At 37.9% G+C, this 16778-nt stretch overlaps 1 protein-coding gene across 1 annotated transcript in view; it reads left to right on the top strand.

The window, feature by feature from the left end:
• Nucleotides 1–16778, top strand: part of SNAP91 (synaptosome associated protein 91) — a 71578-nt gene that overhangs the window by 22385 nt on the left and 32415 nt on the right. The window contains exons 5-14 of the mRNA XM_072333841.1: nt 418–520; nt 2318–2411; nt 3204–3315; nt 4023–4129; nt 5434–5475; nt 9467–9537; nt 9956–9961; nt 10907–10934; nt 13664–13773; nt 14995–15095. Of these exons, the coding sequence (XP_072189942.1) occupies nt 418–520; nt 2318–2411; nt 3204–3315; nt 4023–4129; nt 5434–5475; nt 9467–9537; nt 9956–9961; nt 10907–10934; nt 13664–13773; nt 14995–15095 (774 nt within the window). The remainder of the gene's footprint in view (nt 1–417; nt 521–2317; nt 2412–3203; nt 3316–4022; nt 4130–5433; nt 5476–9466; nt 9538–9955; nt 9962–10906; nt 10935–13663; nt 13774–14994; nt 15096–16778) is intronic.

The following is a 16778-nucleotide window of genomic DNA, read 5'->3' as shown; positions in this document are numbered from 1 at the left end:
TGTAATGCTGTTGAGAAATTTTGTAGATTGGAATGTCACTGCAGTTTGAGGCTTCTTGTACAATCACGTACCTTGAAGATCTCAGATGTAAAAACTTCATTAATAGGAATTTTGATTTGAGATCAATCTTTATCTTGGAAAATGTGTAGCTGTTTAGTATAAACTTTCTGTTAAGCTGGCATTTTTCATATTGACAGATAAGTAATTTCACCATTATTAGTGTCATCCCATAACTATGTTGGAGCCACTAGCAGGTTTCCACAGGAAACCACCCACTTGTGAATTGGGTGCATCACTTCATAGTAGGGAGTAGTAGTAGATTAATGTGGTTCTACGCTGCTGATTTCTTTCTTCAGAAGCCAGAAGATGTCATACAATGCAAAATGTAATGTAAAATATGTAATTTTTTTTGCACAGGTTATGACATGTCCGCCTTTATAAGGCGATATAGCAGATACTTGAATGAAAAAGCATTTTCCTACAGACAAATGGCATTCGACTTTGCAAGAGTGAAGAAAGGGTAAGCAAAATTTAGATACATAAACTGATTGGATTGCCCGACTCATAGAAATCTGCTTCCAGCATTATGCATAATTTTGTTTTCTTAATGACTTCACTCTTCAGTTCTTTGTTTAGTCATAATGAAATACCAAAATGGTTGGATTTCTTAGATATTTGTAATTGATTAAAATTACACAAGGTGAAGAGGAAAGACTGTGAGTACTAAGGCAAATACTGAAGACTGCAATAAGATGCCCTGTGGAACTGGGAGCTTTTAGTGCTAGGTATTCAATCAGGTTCTTATTAAATTGTGCTGCAGGGAAACTGCATTTAGGATTTGGAGAGGGAAATGCTCTGAATCTATATTTAGGATGTTTCGTTACTCTCCAGATAGTTTCCATATGAAAGATGACATATTACAAAGGAAAACTTAAGTGAACACATGAAATTCTTAGTAGGTGACACAGTGAACAGTTATAAACCAAATGAAACAAGGCTGTAAACTGCTGATTTTTCCTACAAAAGTTGCATAGTCAGAGTATTGTATTGGTATCTGTCAGAACATTTTTTTTTGGACTAACTGGGTGATCTACAGCTTCAGATTATCTTTTGAAGCATCAGCTACACTGCAGGTCTCTTAACACCCACTGCATGTGCAGTTTTGTTGGCTGCATGCTAAAGATATTTATTTTAATTTATTTATTTATTTTAATCATGAGTTACATACAGGATTGCTCCAGCAGTTTTACTGTATTCTTCACCTTTGGGCTACTAATGCAGACATCATTGCTAGGTTTTCCTCCCCTGCTGCTTTGAACTAGTAGACAGTCTAAAGCCTACTGTAGCTGTTTTTGATGTGTAACTTCATGCCATTCCAGTAAAAGGGATCAGAGTAATCTCTTGAACACATCTGGAATACAAATCATTAAGAACTTTGTGACATGAAGGATAGTAGATTGATATTACAGGTAGGCTTTGAACCAGCAGACCGCTTTGAACTAGCAGTCCTAAGTTTCCTTTTACATATGGTACTTTTAAATGCTTCAAGTTACATCAACATAAGTTCAGGTTGCTGGGCATCCAGCAACAATTCTGCATTGTTGTGTGTTTCTGGAGACCCTTTCTGTACATTTTATTTCTGGTTCTCAAGATGCCTGAGAGTGTAAAATTTAGTAAAATGAGTAAGAATGGTGACGTGCATTCCCAAAGAGGAGATACCATACCTATCAGTGATCAGAATGGATCAATACACGATGATTGTTGAGTGTGTTTGGGTATTTAGCAATAAAAATCAGCATATGTGAAGACTAAGACTGTGGGCTGCAAAGAAGAAATGCTACACATCCATGACTGCTAAGTGATCCAACTGGAGTAAAAGGCCAGCACCACTAAGACAGTTCAAAATCAGTAATATTGTTATGAAGGAGCAATAGAATTAATAAGAGGAAAGCATACTAATGTAAGAAGCTCTTAGCAATGATTGCCCAATTTGAGTTATTGATGTGCATATATTGTGGCATTTGATAGGGAAAAAAAAAAAAAAAAAAAAAAAAGAAGCAGCCCGTAGAGGTATTTTTTGTCTTCAGTAACTATAGATATATCATTAAAAAGTACTCTAGGCAATAAGTGTTCATTAGTTATTCATAACAAAGTTAATGCACAAGCACTGTCAATTCCCTGAGTACTTCCAGAGCATTTATTTCTTGTCAGGTTGTTCAAACTCTTAAGCAGCTTTAAGCTTAAGTGTAGGCAGCAGATAGGCTTGTGGGGAGGAAGAGGAAACACCACAGCTTCTAATCTGTATTCTCTCTTGCAGAGCTGATGGTGTAATGAGAACAATGGCTCCTGAAAAGTTGCTGAAGAGTATGCCAATACTACAGGCACAAATTGATGCACTACTTGAATTTGATGTATGTATTGAACCTGACCCAGCTTTAACACTAGGCAGTGATTTAAATGGCTGCAGTGTAATTAACACATTTCACATTGTACGTAATGCTTTACTTAATGTTCGCAGTATGTGAGCAAAAATATCTAATTTTCAGTGTCCCACTGAGGCAGACCGAAGTGGAATGTGGTACTTTCCTATATGCTTAGGAAATGAGGGCTGTAGGAATTTTGACTCAGAGTGTGGACTTTCATCTCTTGCATCAGTGAGGGGAAGAAATGGAGCAAAACAAGGAGACTGAAGTATCTTTTTTTCTTTCTTCTGCTAACCAGCTAATATTTGAGGGGAAAGAAAAGAACTAAGTTACCACATGTGCATTGTTTCACTCCTTAATACCTTCATGTGGTTTTCAGTTGTAAGTGAAATGATTAATTTTAATCTAGTCTATTCATTGAAATGTGCCTTCAGTACATTTATAGCATTGTTAATGTTGGTGGGGTTATTTATCTGCTTTAAGGATAAAACCAGGAGTCAGTTGTTGGAGGTACACTGTAATATTGGAAAGAGATCACTGAAGGAATCAGTCTTGAAGTTGTTCTGTTCTTAGTGAGTGGAAGGACACGTTCCCAGATGGAAGACAAGGCCCACTCCAGCTTTCAGATGAAACAGAAACAACCTCTGTTTAGTTTCTTTGTATGTAATCTTGTATTCAGTGCTTGATTCCGCCTGTAACAGCATCAGATGTCTGGTACTAGCTAAAACTGCTGCTTGCATTCAATAAACGTTTTGTAACTAACTGTCATTTTATTTGTAGGTTCATCCAAATGAACTGACAAATGGTGTCATAAATGCTGCATTCATGCTTCTGTTTAAAGATCTTATCAAACTTTTTGCGTGCTACAATGATGGGGTTATTAACTTACTAGGTAAGTAAGACAGCATCGGCATCCAAGAAGTTGCAAATACTATACTGGCAAAAAGAGATTCCTGAACTGTAACACTGAGATGCTGGTCTTGTATCCATATTGTAACATTTTCTGATGATAATTTATAAAAGTAAGTCCAGGGTATTTTGGCTGAAAGTGTAGGCATGGAAACTGATGAAGCAGATACAAGTGTGTGCTGAGCATAACAGTTGTGTTGAGATTTCACTGTCTACTGTTACCAAAAGTGTAAGTTCAGGTTAGAATATGTAGCAGATGTGCTTATTAATGGACACAGACCAACTTTAAGGAGTTACTTGAGTGGGAAGGTGTTCTTTGGAGTCCTTTGGAGTGAACACAACTTGGGAAAAGAAATATATTAATACACATCTAAGTATCCTTAAATGCTTTGATTAACAAAGGTTACTTTGTCTGGTTATTATTCATCTTTAAATGCTAGGTTTGCATCACACAGTGCTGTAGCTCCTTAGGGTGCGATTTACTAGTCTATATAGTTCTTAGGCATCTCAGCAGATTCTACTTCTGAATTCTACTAAGGACTAGGAATACTGCTAGCATAGTATCCAGGTAGAAAATGTTAATGGAGTGCAGTACTCTTGAAACATCACTTTCCTGAAAACTAGAATTGCTGATGAATGCAGACCTAATGTAAGATATCTTAACTGAAATTTGCCAAATTATTTCTCTAGAGAAATTTTTTGAAATGAAAAAGGGACAATGTAAAGATGCTCTTGAAATCTACAAACGATTTCTTACTCGAATGACCAGAGTATCAGAGTTTCTTAAAGTTGCAGAGGTAAGTGACTTCCAGTCTTCTGGAGTCTGGCACTTAAGTTATTTTGTGAACCTTTTTAGCACCAATATAAAATATTAATTGTGCTTGTTAAGCATCTGACTCACTATATATAACTGTGAGGCAGCACAGAAATTCTTGGATCTGCTTATTCAGCTCTTCTTGAACTAGTAAGCCCTGCTTAGGCTTTTTGTAAGTCTCTGCTGTGCAGCCAGCCTCAATTTCCTGGTAATATATGTTCAGTCATAGCGGTATTTCTTGGAGGTGCATAAGGCATGCTTCTAGGGCAGAGCTGAACATCAGAGAAAAATGTGGTGATCATGAATAAAAGCATAATGATTTCATAAGTCTCACTGCTAAGTCTTTGCAGCTAACTGCAAGTCAACTGCAATGTGAAAATTTCCTGATTTTGATCCTTCTTATCATCCTCTTCTGTGGATAATACAAGTATTACATGGTTAATTTACTCTTTTGCTGGGCCCTCGTTTGTGGTAGTTGGCTCCTTGGCACAAGATGCACATTTTCCATGTTTCATGCTTCATTATAAAGGGCAGCAGTAATGAGCTGAATAAAATGTTTCTTTGCTGGTTTATTTAACTATTTATGAAGTAGTCTGCTAGTCTCTTGAATGGCATGTAATGCCTTATGTGAACGTTGGACTTGAGGGAGTAGGAGCACGAAGACTTCAGACCTCTGAGCAATACTTCAGGCATCTATAGGTCAATTTCACAGAATAGAGGTTGTACTGACTACACTTCAAGATTACTAGATGGAGTAAAGCATGCTCTTCTGTAAAACCTAAACCAACAGGCACTTTGAAGAGCATAGGTAAGCAACAACTAACAGAAGCGTGTAGACTGATGTCTTGATTTGAAAAGCTAGGAAGAAATGTTGGAAAAACAAAGTGACTGGAGTGCAAACATTCTTTTCTAACTGTTGTCTTCTAGGATTTGCCCAGTGGGTGAATTTTAGAGAAAATTGTGTGAGGACAGTCAGGCATCTGGATAAGGTGTTTTTGATAGTTCATTGATGCTGCCCTCTGGGCAACAGTATGTGACCAGAAAGTTCCATCTGATTTGCAGTAGGGAGTATGAACTTTAAGGGTGGAAGAATGACTGATACGAATTGATGAAGGTGATGGAATTACTGCTGGAAAGATGGGAACATCTGCATGTGATAACACTGTAGTCTTTTTCTCAAGACAAAGTGCATTGGAGTTTGAAGTGTGTGCCACATGCCTGCTTCCATGGAATGATGTGCTTACTTTTTATTCCCCCCCCCCCCCCCTTTTTTATTTTAATCCACAGCAAGTTGGAATTGACAAAGGTGATATCCCTGATCTTACACAGGTAAGGCTCTCTTGTAATCTTTTTGGTCTGTGTAATAAACATTTAATAATTAATAGGTACACCAGGAATCCCAATACTTATAGGAAATCAATATTTTCAAGCACTTCAAATTTGCAAGTAAGAAAAGAACTGCCAAAAGCTGTTTATGAAGACTAATACAAGTAGATTAATGTCTTTCCTGATCTTTTCTAACCTGCAGCTGAAAGGTGAGCCGTGTTGCTCTTTCCTTGGTGAAGGACAGATTCTCACAGTTGTAGAACAGGTTTGTCTGTGACAACAAATTACACGGAGGTTGTGATCATGATTGCTTCATAGTCTCTTCACGACACCGTAGTGGTCCAGAGATGAAATTTGGAGCAGCAATAACATTACTGTCTCAGTCTAGGTACAGCAGACTTGCAGAAGTCACGATTTCATTGTGGAACTGTCAGCATATAACAAAATTTAAACAGCAAAATTCACCAGTGTTGCTTGAATTCTGTTGTGCTGGCACATTTTCAATAGGCTTTGTGTTTAATGTGAAAAGGATATTTACGTGGAGGAGAGGATACATACAAAAGAGTGTGGAATATTGGTAGTTTCAGTGCCAATAAAATAGGAACAGAAGGGCAGCTCAAACTGCATAAAAGTTGTAAATCTTAAGCATTCATAACCCATAAATGTTAAGTTTTTGTAGAGCCTCTAGAAAACCTGGTTTAAATTGATGTCTGAATAGTGGTTCACTTTGGTAAAAAAATAGAAAAGTCAGTTATTAAGTCTGAAACTCAGATGCCAGGTGAAGGTGAGGAATTTTAATCTTTATAGCCTTGTAGCATCCCATAATTTCAACCCACTCACTTTCGGATGCAGAAACTGAGCTGTAGTAGTGTTTGGAATGTGAAACTCAGTTCTGAAGTAGCTATAGGAGGATGTTCAGCCAAATCTGTAACTAATGGGCTCTTTTTTAAAAAAACAAGGTTAAATTAGTCATATGCCAAGTCCTTCAACCAGAAAAAGTAATCTTATGTTGGATTAACAAAATATGCTTTATCTGCTCCTGCTTTTGTTACATCAGTCTAGTGGGAAGGCTGCCTGCTAGAACTGCACAAGCCCTGCTCCACAGTATTCAGTTGCTACAGTTGCTCAGTTACTATTTAGTTTTAGTTACTGCTACCTGTTTCTGGGGTCTGTCAGTGGAGGCCTTTAGTTACTTCTCTGTCTGCTAATGAGATGTATTTCACCACAAGTATCAACATTTTGACGAAGAGTAGACATTTTTTTGGGCTAACTGGGAAAACTGATGTCTGACTAGAGTTGCCAGAATGTGCTTCTCTGACAGGAACAGGAATCTGATTACTAACCTAGCACACTAATTTGTTATGCAGGGAACTGCATAATAAATTATTCTGGGATTGATGACTGTCACACATGGCTATTTGATAGCAAACCTAAATATCAAACCATCCATCATAGCTGTGCTCTCCTAAAAGCTGCTTGGGACTTGCTTGCTGAAACTCATTTGCAACACTCTGTAGATTCTGCAGAGACCTAGGCAGTGCATTTCAATGAGAAGAAAGTAAAAGGTGGATAATAAAAATGAATTTCAATTAATAAGTTTTATATGTAATTACATATGATAATTTTAGCTAATGAAGTTGAAATGTCATTTGTATACTTGAATTCCTAAAAGAAGCAGTAGAATCACAGAATGGCTTGGGTTGGAAGGAACCTTCAAGTCCATCCAGTTCTCACCCCCTGCTGTGGGCAGAGCTGCCCCCCACCAGCTGAGGCTGCCCAGGACATCAGCCAACCTGACCTTGAATGCCTCCAGGGATGAGGTACCCACAGCTTCTCTGGGCAGCTGTGTCAGCACCTCACCACACTTTTGAAGACAAAATTTCCTCCTAGCATCTGATATAAATCTCCCTTCTTCTGGTTTTAAACCATTCACCTCTGCTTATCCTTATCAAACCAGTAGTCAGTATTATTCCACAAGAAACTGGTTATGTTGACATTTGATGTGCCTGTATATATTTTAAGCCAAGAAAGTATTTACAGTACTGAAATAGAAGTTGATAGCTGTCATCTTTGAACTTTCTGGTTTGGCTGCAAGGTTTTGGAAGCTGAGGAGGCATATTGGTAGTTTGGCTCATTTTCAGCTATAAGTAAATATTGAAATATGGCAGTTTTCCCCCAGATAGCTAGTGAGTAACCCATACCTATAGTTCCCTGGTGATGTTGACCAGCAGATTAATCTAACTGAAGCAATATCCAGGGGAAATTAAGTGATGTTCAGAGTCACAAATAGGATACTGGACAATATTTAATTTCTGAAGTAGGTAGAATTTTTTCTAAAGCTGCTTCTGTTAATTCTGCTTGCTAGATGAGATTCATGCTTTCTTGTCTCTTCTGAAATCTGTAAGCAATGTATTGAAAAGATAGTTAAATTGTGTACAGCTACAGTTCATAGGAGGAAAAAGTCGTGGAATTTTTTTGTTCTGTGTTGTTATTTGAAACATAGCTTTTTGCTTACGTGGCTTACAGGTGCAGTTTGTTTCTTGTGCTGTAACCTTATTGAATAAATAGAAGTCTGAGTCCCTTCATGAGTTAATGAAAGACTTAGTAACAAGTGTTTTTCAGCAGCAAGAAAGAGATAAACAAAGTCATTTGTTTTTAGCCAAATTCTTTATTGTGCCTACATTCTTAGAAAATGAATAGTCCTGCGTATGAAATAGCAGTAATGGTTAAGATAGTGCTGCACCATGTATATACAGGGGATGTATTTAAATTCAAGCCACCCATTAAGGATTTTTTGGGCACTTAGAATTTTTGCGTGTGTTAAGTTACCTTACTACTCATTGTAATGTCCAAATTAATATTAAACACCATGAATACACTTAGCTCTGCATAACTACTAGATACTACGCATCCTGAAGCATCCACTTTAGCCAGACAGCTGGTTTTCAGCATACTGTGTATATAAGCAGTGGAAAGTCTGTTTGCAAGCAGAGCAGATTGGCTTTTATTGATTTATTTTTTCTTTTAAATTCATGTGTATACCCTGGAATTAAAGACATTATTTGTGAAAAATACCATAGGTTTTGCTGTCAGGAGTTCTGGTTGATCTGAAAGACACTGATAAAGAGAATTCCCCTTTTAAAGACTGTACCAGTGATGAAACGGTAACCCTGAAGAAGTATTTCACTGTTCTTCTGTATCTCTCGAGGATTTCCTTCTTGTGTGTTGATCTTGTAGAACTCTACTTATCTGGACATTGTTTTTTGTATTGGAGTAGATAAGTGCCCTGTCATTTGTATTTATAACTACTTTTCTTAACTACCATTGTAACAGCAAGTGCTTGCCTGGTGATATTGCTAATGAAGAGGCTGATTAAAATAAAACCTAAGATAAGGGAGCCTTGAAAAATGCTTAGTTTTTGTCAATATCCAAAGAAGTAATCTTGCTGAATTTTGAGTTACCTGCTGGGCTCAGTAACCTGTGCCTAGTTTTGAGAAGACATAAGTGAAAGTTGGTATTGGGATGCTGGCAGTGTTAAATCAAAGGTAACTGATTTGGGGGGCATTGGAACAGACTTTTAGCTTGTTTTATTTAGATATACAAATGCTATGCAACCCTTTGGTGTTAAATGATGTGTTGGAGATCTCACTAAAACCAGAACTTGAGGGTGTTATTCTTATACTTGACCCTGTGGATGCCTGTGCTGTTGTCAATGTTTAAAACTGACTCAAAGCATGGTGAGGACATCCTGGATTCTGGCTGTAGGCTCTGTTTGGTAAAGTGAAATGCTTTCTCTCTGCAAATTTTGACACAGTATTGTCTTTCAAAATCTCTTTACCTGAATACCTATAGCATGAAAATCCACTACTTTCAGTGTTATAATAACAGCATGAGTGTGCACATGGTGAACTTCAGAGAAGTTGAGCTAGATTTCTAGTATCATCAGGTCAAAGTAATCTTGTTTTAATAGAGTGTCTTTTTCTTTGCTTTCAAGGCTCCTAGCAGTCTCATGGAGACTCTTGAGCAACATCTAAACTCACTGGAAGGAAAGAAACCTGGCAACAAGTAGGTGTATGTTTTGAGAACTTGCCTCAAAGCAGAATATTAACAATTTGAGGCTAGTTAATATTCAGGTTTGCCTCCCAATCTCCTTTAGCCACTTAGCTGGAAAATAAGATGTGGTAAGACTGGGCATTTCCTTTCCCTTACAAAGTTGTCTTAATGCCAGCTGTTTTTCTTACTGGGGTGGGGGGTGGGGGTCAGACAATGAACAGCTCAACACTTTTCATAATGAAGTAAAATTAACTGTGGAGCTGACCCGAAAGGAACTGTTTTCCCCTGCTGCCAAGGATTTTATTGTCAAAATTGATTTGTTTTCTAATGACTTTGCATCCTCTTACTAGATGCTTGTCATGGCTAACTCTAGGAAGGATTAAGCTAAAGTTTTGTTTTCTCTTTTGCTGTTGCTTCCCTTGCAATTTAGTGAAGGGTAAGTGCATATGTTTACATATTGCTTGCATGCAAACGTGGTTTTGGTGATTTTTTTTGTTTTGTTTTTAAGATGGCTTGAACAATTAGATACCTTCGATAAATTGTACCTTAAGTTGTTCTTAGTCATTTCTGTCTTAACTCTGGATCTTCTAACCCATTCTACAGCTCCTAGAATGTATCCAGTTCAATTAACCTATAGGATGGATGCTAACTCAGTACTGGCACAATTTTTAACTTCAGCTCCTCTTTCTTTTAGTTAGCACCATTGTAATTCTTCATTTCTTAGATCAAAGCAGCTGTAAAAATGCGTAGCAATATTTTCATACTAATAATGATGAAAGTAAACAAATGCACTGACACGTATTCTGAATTATGACTAAAGCTCTATGGATTAGGATTGCTGTGAGTATTCTTGCATGTGAGAGAATTTTCAGCTCATGACTTTTCTACTCTTTCCATAATTTTAAACATTATTGTAAAGTGACCCTGACTTTCTTTAAAGAACAGACTTCAGAAATTGGCTGATTCATTTTCAGAAGATTCATTTTTGATAACTGCTTCCACATTGGTCTTATTCTGCTACCCTTTCAGGATTTTATAATGAAGCTACATCTTGCCCCAGTAATTCTTTCCTACTGACTTTTGTAGGCCCTGAGGCAAGACATTTGAATGCATCTCTGCTTTTCTTCCATTAAGGAGAGCTTGTTTAAAAGGCAGAATAATCCAGTGATACCAATTAACTAAAAAGATTCATTGAAGCTTTGAAATTACAATTTGCATTTCTTGTCTAAATTGACACATGGAAGTCTGGGGAAGGCGTGCAGTTGTGAAAATCTTGTGACAGCTATGATGCTTAGTTTTTGGTCTTTTTGCATGTGTTTTAAGTGCAAGAAACAAGTTTGCAAAAGTGTACTTATCTCAACTCCCTTTTCCTTCCCCCTAGATCTGGGGCTCCTTCACCTCTGAGCAAGGTAAATAATGCCAATTGCTGTACTCCTTAATAATTGTTCATGTGATATGCTTTATAACATAAAGGCATAAAGAGTTGAGTTTTTCTCTCCTAATTTGTTTTTTAGGCTTGGTCACCTAGACCATACCCGAGTGACAAAGCTGTATCTTTAAATGGACTTGTAAATAACAGCTTCATAAAAGCACTTCGGTGATCTGCAGGGCGATGCTTCTTAGATCAGTGCAGGATGTTAAGCAGCTTTGCTAGGGGTTGATGGTCATGCTTTGTGAAAACCTAAGACATTCATACCTTTATCCCAAGTGGGTTTGTTTTTGTGTTTTTTGGTTGTGCTTTTTTTTTTTTTTTTTTTTAATCTTTATCAGTGAGATAGTTTCTCTGTTCTCTTTCTTCTCAAGATTCTTCTCTCCATTTTCAGCTTTTAATGAGAAAATGCTGACTCTTTTCCTTCCAATAAATAAATAAATAAATAAATAAATGGTTTTAAACCGTAATCTGATATACCCACATCAGGAATTCTTTATTAGTGCAACTGCTCACTGTGAAGCTAGAGTTGCCAGTGAAAACAGCTTGGTTAGAGTGTCAGATAAACTAATGAGCTTTACAGTGTTAGTAATACTAGTTCCTGCTGTACCTGAATGGCTACCATATGTCATAGCTCCATGCATAATAAAGAGAGTTGTACAGGAAGAACTGAATGCACATTTCTGAATCTGAAGGATTCTGTTCAATAGTTGATTCTACTGAAAGCTGTTAAATATATTTCAAAAAGCACTTAGGTTGCTTTTAAAAAGGGCTTTTTTATAATACTTTGGCTGTAGTTAAAATCCCACACAGAATTGGTGTGTTTCTTGTAGTGAGGAGCCCAAAACTGAACACAATAATAAAAAAGCAGCTCCATGAGAGTTGAGTACAGAGGAATGATCACTTCCCTGCTCCTGCTGGCAATGCTATTTCTGATACAAGCCAGGATGCCATTGGTCTTCTTGGCCACCTGGACACACTACTGGCTCATGTTCAACTGAGCACTGATGAACAGCCCCAGGTTCATTTCTTCCACACAGTCTTCCAGCCACTCTGCTCCAAGGTTGTAGCATTGCCTGGGGTTGTTGTGGCCAAAATGCGGGACCTGGCATGTGATCTTGTTAAATTTCATCCCATTGGCCTCAGCCCAGTGAGCCCTGTACAGATCCCTCTGATGGGTCTTCCTATCCCCAAGGAGATCAACACTTCCTGCCAATGTAGTGTCATCTGCAATCTTACTGAGGGTGTGTTCAATTCCCTCATCCAGGTTATCAGTAAAGATATTGAACTGGAGGAGCAACACTTGTGACCAGTTGCCAGCTGGATTTAACTCTGTTCACCACCAAATGATTCAGAAAGTGTTCTTACAACTTTAGTAAACCTTCTCTATTTATATGAAGACCAATCTAGTCTCAAATGTCTGAGAAGAGTTGAAAAATCATGTATCTATCTCTTGTTAGCACTGTGATGATGGGATGGCAGTATGGCAAATGGAAAAAAATTACTTCAAATCTGCCATACTTTTTTTCATGTTTGAAAGCTGCCAGAATGGTAAATAGTAATGAACAAGTGACTTGTTTTCCTTTTGTGAGGAAAAGTGTCTCTACTGAGCTGAGGGAACAAAGTTCATAGTATCTTTTAGAGTTAAATTGGCATGTCTCAAGGAAATGTGGTTTTTCAAGGGTACAGAAAAATTGCAGCATACTATGTTGAGTGTCAGTCCTTGCAACACTTAGGATATCCTTAAGCTCCAGAACTGGAGGAGCAATTAAAGCAAAATCATAGGCTGAGCTTTTTGTTATATCTCTCTGAGAATTTAACATTAGATAGTTCTTTTTTCTTAAACTCTCTTCAGTTCAAAGGTTTGTGTATACACTTTGAACTTGGGTTTTAAACAGTTTTCTCCCACAGTTTTCATCATTGGAATACTAAGGTGCTGTTGTGGACTAGCGGGTATTCGATTTTTTGGACAAAATGAGGGATCTGACATGTGCAGAAACAAACCCACAAACATAGTTGGTCCTCAGAATAGTCTTAAAACTGATAGGAGGGAATTTGTTGATGAGCAAACTGTTTTCTTGAAACTCGCTGAGAATACTTTGGCACATAGGCACTGTTGGTTATCCTGATTTGAAAATGCAGGTAATGTACCTCCAGCTCACAGATCTGAGTTAGCTGCTTAGATGCTACTGAACCCAGGGGACTAAAGCTGATGTGATGTTTGCTGCTGGAGCCTCCATGCACTCAGAGCACCTACAATAGGCATTTCCTCTTGAGTCAGTCATCACTAAGTGGAGTCATCATAGAGTTGCTTGTCTCAGTCACCATTTTGGGGAGATATTTCTTTGCTTGCCTTCGCACAAAGGAAGATTTCCCCTGTCAGGAGAGGGATGTCACAAGCATGTAGGCCTGCACACCTCTGTGTGGCTAGAAAGAGAGGCATGGGAAAGCTGTTTTGTGCTGGTATGGGCATTAGAATTATCCCATGACCATACGTCATACTTGTGACCTCTAGCAAGGAAACCAAATGTTCAGGTTTTGTGAATTTCTAGCCCTCTGAAAATGCAGCCCAATCTTCTTTAAATTCTCTCAAGGTGACAACAGTTCACAATAAGACTTGATGTTCAAATTGGACTTTATATGAATCTGTGCGGCAGTTGTTTGTGGATAAATGCTGGCGTACTGAACATGTTTCAAATATTTCTGCAGTCTTCTCCAGCCACAACTGTCACATCTCCCAATACTACTCCAGCAAAAAGCATTGATACGTCTCCTCCAGTGGATCTTTTTGCAACTGCATCTACAGCTGCTCCAGTCAGGTAAGCTTAGAAGTGTATTTGAGTTATTGTGCTTGATGTTATGAACTAGTCACACTTGTAATGGGAGATTAGCCTGCAAGATTTTGCTTACTTTGCATATACTATCCAACAGTACTGAATGTGGTATATAATTCTACCTATCTAGTTCACACAATAAACCCATCCAAACAAGAATGCAAACTTTTTCTCTACTCTGATTTGTTGTCAGTGTAGGACTGATTTTGTACATTTCTCACCATAGTAACATCAACTTATTATCAAATAGATTGAAGTAATATGCACATCCAAAATAGTCTCTGCTGACCTTCTGTACTGTTTCTAAAACTACTAAAATAAGATTCCTTTCTCTTGCTATTCAAATCAGTTAATGAAGCACAGAAAAATATAATGAATGTTGGGAAGAAATAAAAAATAAATGTTAAATTCCAAAGAGGAATTTTGAACGGCACTTTCAAGTTAAAACTAGGACAGACTACTGTTGTTCACCATAATGAGTAGAAATGAAAGAACTCTAAACATGTAAAAGCTCTGAGCTTGAACCAAAACTATAAAGACAAGGCTGATTAATTGTCAAATTAAACACTTCACTGAAGAAAGAGCTTCTACAGCTTATTATTTAAATGCTCTAAATGAAAAAAAAAAAAAACAAAACCCCACAACCTTGTTTCCTAAGCAAATATTCAGGTGGCTTTAGGCATCAAAGTTTTACCAACTCTGTTCTACCGAACACCTATTCATTACTTAGAAATGCAGGTTTCTGGCTTTCAGATACAGGATGAGGAATGGAGCTGTTTTCAGTTGCAGTGGTTATTTCCTCTGTTCTTAGGGGACACCCGGGTTTTTGAATTTGGGTTTGTTGTGGCTTTGTGGTGGTGGCTTATATCTTTTAAAAAACTTTTTAGGGATTGTCACAGTTTAGTGATGTCTCATACATCTATTAAAATGCCATTACCAAGTAATGTAAGCAAGTTAAGATCCTATCCTAGGATGTAGTAAGTTCCTTGGCACTCACTGCAGTTCCATTCCTGGTCATTGCTCTGATTCTAAGACCTGGAAAAATTCCCTCTATTAATAGTTCTATCAGTCACCCAGTCTAAGGATGGCCTTATCCAACCTAATTCCTACAATTCAACCATGACTTTTTTTTTTTTTTTTTTTTGGACGTGACCTAAGTAGAAAAATTACTCCAGTACTTAATAATTCTCTTCCTTTCCTTGGCAGCTCTTCCAAACCATCCAGTGATCTTCTGGATCTGCAGCCAGATTTTGCTGCTACTGGGCAAGCGGCTCCAGCAGCCCCTGCTGGAGCGACTTCTTGGGGAGGTATAGAAAACCCACTGTCAGCATTTCTTCTTGCTATCTCCCTCTTTTTGCTTGGCTGGCTGAACTGAAACCTCTCCCTTTTCATACTAGCACAGGATGTTCCCAGCTCACTTTCTGGATTCTGCTGACCTGACAGGCGTGCATTCCTTTGCAGTGCAAGACTACTCCTTTTTCTAGGGATATGCATAATTGTATAAGCTGATTATAAAGGCCTGGATGCAAAGCTGTGTTTGGGGGACAGGATTGTGTAGCTATTTGAGCATGAAGGGAATGGCTAAAGGTGAAGAGGTAGGGCAGATGTTTTAAAATAGCCGGGGAGGTAAAACTACAATTGTTCATTTGCTTCTTGGCAAGTTGTGTGAAGATATTAGCACTTCTGTCCAAGAAGCAAAACACATAGACCAGTGGGGGAAGGATCAAAAATATATTTTAAAACAGAAAGTGTCTAGAGCATTCTAATGATTGTAACTTAGTTCTGCTGTAAGAGTTCTACTTCTGACATTCCTTTACATAGTGTGCTGAAAAACTTGCTTTTCTGTTTTGAACTATAGTAAGAAAATAGAAGTAGAAGGCTAGCTGTCTTCAAATAGGAACCAGTTCTCTGGAATATGAGCTCTGTGGTGCAGCACAGGCTGAACCGAGCCTGTTCCAGACAGCCATAACAGTGGTGGTCTGAAGAGGACCACAATAAATATTAGGCAATGAGCAGTTCTCTCTCCTCCTGAGGACAAGGTTTTAGGCTACATAGTTGTAAACCTGTGGTGTAGGTGTAGAAATCTTCACTCATTAGTCTTCTTACAGCAGGAATGTTGTATTGAGTCACACTGACTCCACTGTGAATGCTAATGCTGGATACTAGTGACTTCTGCATTCCTTGTTACTGTTCTCATCTTCAGTTCATTAAAGATATTTGTCTTCCAACTGCCTCATTGTGAACATATAGCTATGTAGACCATGCTTTGCATATTTATATTAAATCTGTGGGTGTTTGTTTTTTTTTTCTTCAGAAGTGGTAGCTTTATTAACTGAAATATAATATTACACAGAAAACAAGACCAAAGACTCATCTCTCCTAGGATGTCTGGGGCTAATTATTTCACATTTTTAGAGTTTCCTACTTATTTTCTCTGTAGTTATGCCCTAGCAGTTGGTGGTTACCTTTGTTGTCCTCTTCTGTCATCCCCAGCAACTGGAACATGAGCTTTCCTGAGGTGTTCTGGTAGAGCTCAGCCCTCTTGGATAGCTTTTTTTTTCTTCAAGCAATTGTTCATTTGTGCAAAACAAACAGCTATTAAAGTATTGATTCACATCGCAATTGAAAGCTGATGATTTGGTGTTTGTTTTGTGGGTTTATTTATTTGTTTTGGATAAGGAATGAAAGGTTTGGGGCTTAGATGTTTTAGAAGAGGTCTTATGTGTGTATTCCTTTGAATTACTGAAAACTTTGTAAAACTGGTCAGTAATACATCTGGACCTTTTGCTCCATGGCGGAAGAGGGCAGCAAACTTTTTGTCCTTTGGCTGGGATTATCACCAATCTTATCAACTATACTTCAAGCTTGTCTTTCAGAATAGTATTTTGGTAACTCAGTAAGCCTCAAATTTGTTTGCTTTACTGACAGCAGGAGTTCAGGTGTGGAAGACCTGTTACCACACTGGAATCATACCTTTTTTCTAAAACTTT

This window comes from Excalfactoria chinensis, chromosome 3 (assembly GCF_039878825.1).
Source record: "Excalfactoria chinensis isolate bCotChi1 chromosome 3, bCotChi1.hap2, whole genome shotgun sequence".
Classification (NCBI taxonomy): Eukaryota; Metazoa; Chordata; class Aves; order Galliformes; family Phasianidae; genus Excalfactoria; species Excalfactoria chinensis.
The sequence above is the reverse complement of the archived record's forward strand: the minus strand, read 5'-3'. Positions and strand labels throughout refer to the sequence as shown.